Genomic DNA, 5,160 nt, shown 5'->3' with positions numbered 1-5,160 from the left:
GTCACCAAAACATACTTCACAGTTTTTGACACACTCCCCAAAGAAAATAAAAAAACCCGGTCCATTTACCCGACCCGGTCAAATTCTTCTTAACCCGGTCAACACCCTCCTCTCATTGGTAACGCAAATCCCACTCAATCGATTTTATCCACGTGTCCGTTCCCTATTCGCCCTCCCTCTGGAATCCAATGACACACCTCCACTATATAATAAAGCCCCCCGCCTAATTAATCCCCACCACTCCCACTTTATATATTCTTTGCCTCAGCCTCGAGAAACTGAAACCAAAAAAATGGCGCGAAATTCTTGCCACCTCCCGGCATGTTTCCCCGCCGCCGCCCTTTTCCTCCTCCTCCTCCTCGCCGGAGACCACCTCCGCCTCTCCGCCGGCCACGACTACCACGACGCCCTCCGCAAGAGCATTCTTTTCTTCGAAGGCCAGCGCTCCGGCAGACTCCCGACCGACCAGCGCGTGCGGTGGCGCAAAAACTCCGCCCTGCACGACGGCGCCTCCGCCGGAGTTGACCTGACGGGAGGATACTACGACGCCGGCGACAACATCAAGTTCGGTTTCCCGATGGCGTTCACCACCACCTTGCTGTCGTGGAGCGTGATCGACTTCGGCAGGAACATGGGCGGCGGCGAGCTTGGAAACGCCGTAAGGGCGGTGAAATGGGGGACCGACTACCTGCTCAAAGCCACCGCGCACGACGGCGTAGTTTACGTGCAGGTCGGCGATCCATTGTCCGACCACAACTGCTGGGAAAGACCCGAAGATATGGACACTCTGAGAACGGCGTACAGAATCGACGCCAACCACCCTGGCTCCGACGTCGCCGGAGAAACCGCCGCCGCTCTCGCCGCCGCCTCCATTGTTTTCCGGTCACGCAACCCGGCCTACTCTAGGCTGCTTCTCGACCGTGCAATCAAGGTATTTTTAACTTTTTATGTGTACACAAAATCAATGCATGATAAAAAAAAACAAAAAAATCTTTAATTGCACAAATTATGGATAGGCTTTTTAATTATTAGGTTCACGTGACTGAACAAGAAAGAACAATACAGAATATTGCACGATTATCATTATTCTTTTTTTAGTTATTTTTATTGTTGATAATTGATTTAGTATTTCAATAAGTATTTTTTTCATTTCGATGAAAAAAAAATTAAAAAATCAGGCTGCGTTACATTAACTGATATTAAGTTGGTTGTAGTGCATTATGCAGAAACAACGTGTGACGTGACATTAATTAATGTTTATTAAAACTGTTGTAAAATAGTATAAATTTCGATTTCTGACAATGTAGAAAGAAGTTTTGATTGGGCTAAGCAGAAACTGGGAATTGCTGACCTATATATTTTATATTTATGATTATTAAAAAAAAAAGGAAAAGAAAAACCTATATTTTGAATTAATTGTAGCTCTCTGGTTTGGTTGTAAAAAGGAAAAGAATTTATTTCACTCCTACCAATGCATGTGAATTGTAAGACTTAGTTCCAAAACATGCTAAAAAAAGGAATCATAATGTGAAAACGAAAACTATGATGCAATAGTGTAGCATTCATAACACATAGTAGTAAATTTCAACCACCACTTGGTGAAAAATGTAATTACAAAAAAGCTCTTTATATTTGAGAAATTACATCATTACATCCGGCCTTCTGCAGTTTATAAATTTCTTACATCCGCACCCTACAAAAGGGTGTTAATGTAAGCAATCTGTAAATGCAGGGGTGGATGTAATTATAGAAAACTGAGGAGTTATTTTTGTAGATAGTTCTAACTTAGGGGTGGTTGTAATTTACCCTAAATTATATTATGAATTAAATTAGGCAAAAACTAAAAAAATTGAATGTCTTTCACAATACAATACAAATTTATTAAATCCACCCGTGAAATACATCTCATATATTATTAGGACAAGAAAAAACATAAAACTATTTTGCTTCTTATTATTTTGCGAAATGGTCCTCTGACTATTGTGTAATAGGTGTTCGAGTTCGCCGACAGGCACCGAGGCACCTACAGTTCGAGCCTAAACTACGCCGTTTGCCCTTTTTACTGTGATGTCAATGGTTACCAGGTAATTAATTATTAATTAATTACTCATGTAATTAAACTCATAGGTGCATTGTTTTTTCTTCATTCTACATTACTATTCTTGATTTCTACATAACTAGCATAAAATAATTATATATATAAATGTTATTTAATTGAATAGGATGAATTGTTGTGGGGCGCGGCGTGGTTGCACAAGGCAACTCGGAGGAGGGAATACAGAGAGTACATAGTGAGAAACGAGGTCGTTTTAAGAGCCGGAGATAGTATTAACGAGTTCGGTTGGGATAACAAACACGCCGGGATTAATGTGCTCCTTTCCAAGGTTTGTCCAACTATAATATATATATCCATCAACTTGATTGCATTGGATTGAATTGGATTAATTAATCAATCAATAAAATCCGGATAAGGGAACAATGTACTTGGAAAATCCATGTCTACACTTGCTACCCTCTATATTCCTTCTTGTCTTGTTATTAATTAAATATGTTTATTGTTTCCTCAAGAAATCATTCCCTTTTATAAATGGCCAAATTATTGATGAGAGAGAAAGAAGAGAGAGAGAGAGAGAGGGGTGTGTATGTCAATATGTAATATGTGTGTGTGGGGTCTAAGAGATTGAGTGAATTTTACTGGTACATGCATGTGCAAAAAGAAAGTGTGATTGTGACTATTGGATTTTAGGGCAGAGGATCTATTTTCCCTTCTCTCTGTTTTCTCTTAAATTGTTTTAATAATACAATTGATTTATTTAAATTAGTAATTAATCGAAATTAAATATGTGACTACAGGAGGTTCTAATGGGTAGAGCCAATGATTTGAAACAATTCCAGATAAATGCAGATGCATTTATCTGTTCATTGTTGCCTGGAATTTCTCATACTCAGGTTCAATATTCCCCAGGTATTATTATTATTATTTTTTAATTATTAATATTATTTTTATTAATTTATGGTAAATTGATACTAATATATTGGGAAAATAAAAAGGGGGACTGATATTCAAGGCTGGAGGAAGTAACATGCAGCATGTAACATCACTATCATTTCTGCTGTTGGCTTATTCTAATTATCTAAGTCACGCCAATCACGCCGTGACATGTGGCGATACCTCTGCCTCCCCTGCCCTCCTCAAACGATTGGCCAGGCGTCAGGTAATTAATCAATTACCCCCATTAACAATTAATTTAATTCCGCTAATCATACCAATAAACGATTTGTTCGACCACACGTTGATAAACACCGGGTGGGTCTTCTGCTGCCACGTGTCTCTTTTTTGTATTTTATAATATATTTCCCGCTAGGGTTTACCTTTAAGGATTTTAGAAAAATAAAAAAAGGGACACATGGCAGCAGAAAACCCACTCGGTGTTTATCACCGGGTGTAGGGTAGAAGTAGGGTAGAAGGAGCCCAAATAAACCATAATTAATTAAACTTAGTCCTTACATTCTCTCTACACACGTAACTAAAATACTGACAAAATGTACTATGAATTTGCCATCATCACTTATGATTAGTGGAATTAGTACTGCTTCCCATTAAGTTGCAATTTTGGCGGGAATATTAGATAGCGTGAATTATGGCCATAAATTGCGCTACTAATTATTTAAATCAACTACTTGAATATGATTTTGCCTCCATTTTTAAAGTTCACTCTTGGCCGGTTTATTCTGATGTACCACATGGGTCGAAGTGCATTGAATACATCATCATTATTCATTTACACACGAAAATATAAATGGTCTTCAACATTGTTTGATTCGGTTTTCATCTCATTTTCATTATTTCCTGAAAATAAATCTATGTTTGTTGAGATTCTTAAAAAATTCTCGTAATTTTAAAACTGTATCTCTCCTTCTGATATGATTTGTCCGCTATATAATAAAGATTTGACTGTTATAGTAAAAAAAAAAATGTTTTCATTAGAAAATAAACAAACATATATCACTTTATTTTTCCAAATTATTCTTTCTAAAATATTTTTTTTTCAATACATATTTGATTGTTATATTGTATTTTATCTATTCTCAATATAGCAATCAAATCATAATGTCTTGTGCCAGAATTAATACATCATCATTGTCATAGAATAATGAAGCACCCTTTGTTGGTGTGAAGGTTATATTTGTGGACCCATATAAACAACATTACTTTATTTTATTCATATTTCTTAATAATGAAACATGGATCTATAACTAAACCAACGAGGTTGTCCACATGGGTAATAAATATGCTAAGGCAATAATTGATGCAATACTTAGTACATTCTCTAACTTTTTGTGTTCTTGGGGCTACATTAATAGGTGGACTACATTCTTGGTGATAATCCATTGAGAATTTCCTACATGGTGGGCTATGGGCCACACTATCCACAAAGGATCCACCACAGAGCCAGCTCATTACCATCCGTAGATGCCCACCCGGCACGTATTGCATGCAAGGCGGGGTCTCGTTACTATATGAGTCCAAACCCGAACCCGAATATATTAGTTGGAGCAGTTGTGGGCGGCCCGAATAGCTCCGATGCTTTCCCGGACTCTAGGCCTTACTTTCAGGAGTCCGAGCCCACGACGTATATTAATGCCCCGTTAGTGGGCCTCCTCGCCTACTTTTCGGCCCATCCTTGAGAGATGTTTCGAAAGGTTGAGAATTAAGTAGAGAGTGGTTGGCAAAGGTCACCCTCTTTTGCTTTAGTAGTAAGTAATAGTAAGTAATTGGTATGAATGAATGTTATTCTAAATTTCAGTTGTTTTGAGTTCAATTAATGACAAGAGTTGTTGTATCCAACTCAAAGTCAAATGTACTTGCTAAGCTTTATGTTTAGTTTCCCCAAGGGAAATCAAGAGAAGAATTTTTATTATGTTTGTTAGTTTGGCGTTCTATTATTTTGTTTGGCACCTTTTTTTTTCTGCTAAAACATCTTTTTATTTAGGGTTAAATACAAAAACACCAATGTACTATGGACTTTGTATCATTTACCCCTGTACTACACATAAATACAAAAACCCCCATCAAATTGCATTTTTTTTCAAAATATGACAAAAATACCCCTACCCAAGCATGCATATATATATATATATATATGTGTGTGTGTGTGT

The 5,160-nt window shown here is 37.5% G+C and overlaps 1 protein-coding gene across 1 annotated transcript; it reads left to right on the top strand.

Annotated features, from left to right (window-relative positions):
• Positions 1 to 220: 220 nt before the first annotated feature.
• LOC105962761 (endoglucanase 8) lies at positions 221 to 4,931 on the top strand. The gene is made up of 6 exons (XM_012987084.2): positions 221 to 931; positions 1,992 to 2,084; positions 2,223 to 2,384; positions 2,854 to 2,965; positions 3,052 to 3,215; positions 4,366 to 4,931. Exons 1-6 carry the CDS (start codon positions 293 to 295, stop codon positions 4,687 to 4,689), a joined length of 1,494 nt encoding a protein of 497 aa, XP_012842538.2. The 5' UTR covers positions 221 to 292; the 3' UTR covers positions 4,690 to 4,931.
• Positions 4,932 to 5,160: the final 229 nt, after the last annotated feature.

The sequence above is a fragment of the Erythranthe guttata genome, chromosome 12 (genome assembly GCF_056151865.1).
Source record: "Erythranthe guttata isolate IM_541 chromosome 12, IM_541, whole genome shotgun sequence".
In the NCBI taxonomy this organism is placed as follows: Eukaryota; Viridiplantae; Streptophyta; class Magnoliopsida; order Lamiales; family Phrymaceae; genus Erythranthe; species Erythranthe guttata.
This window is presented reverse-complemented; position numbering and strand designations above follow the sequence as displayed.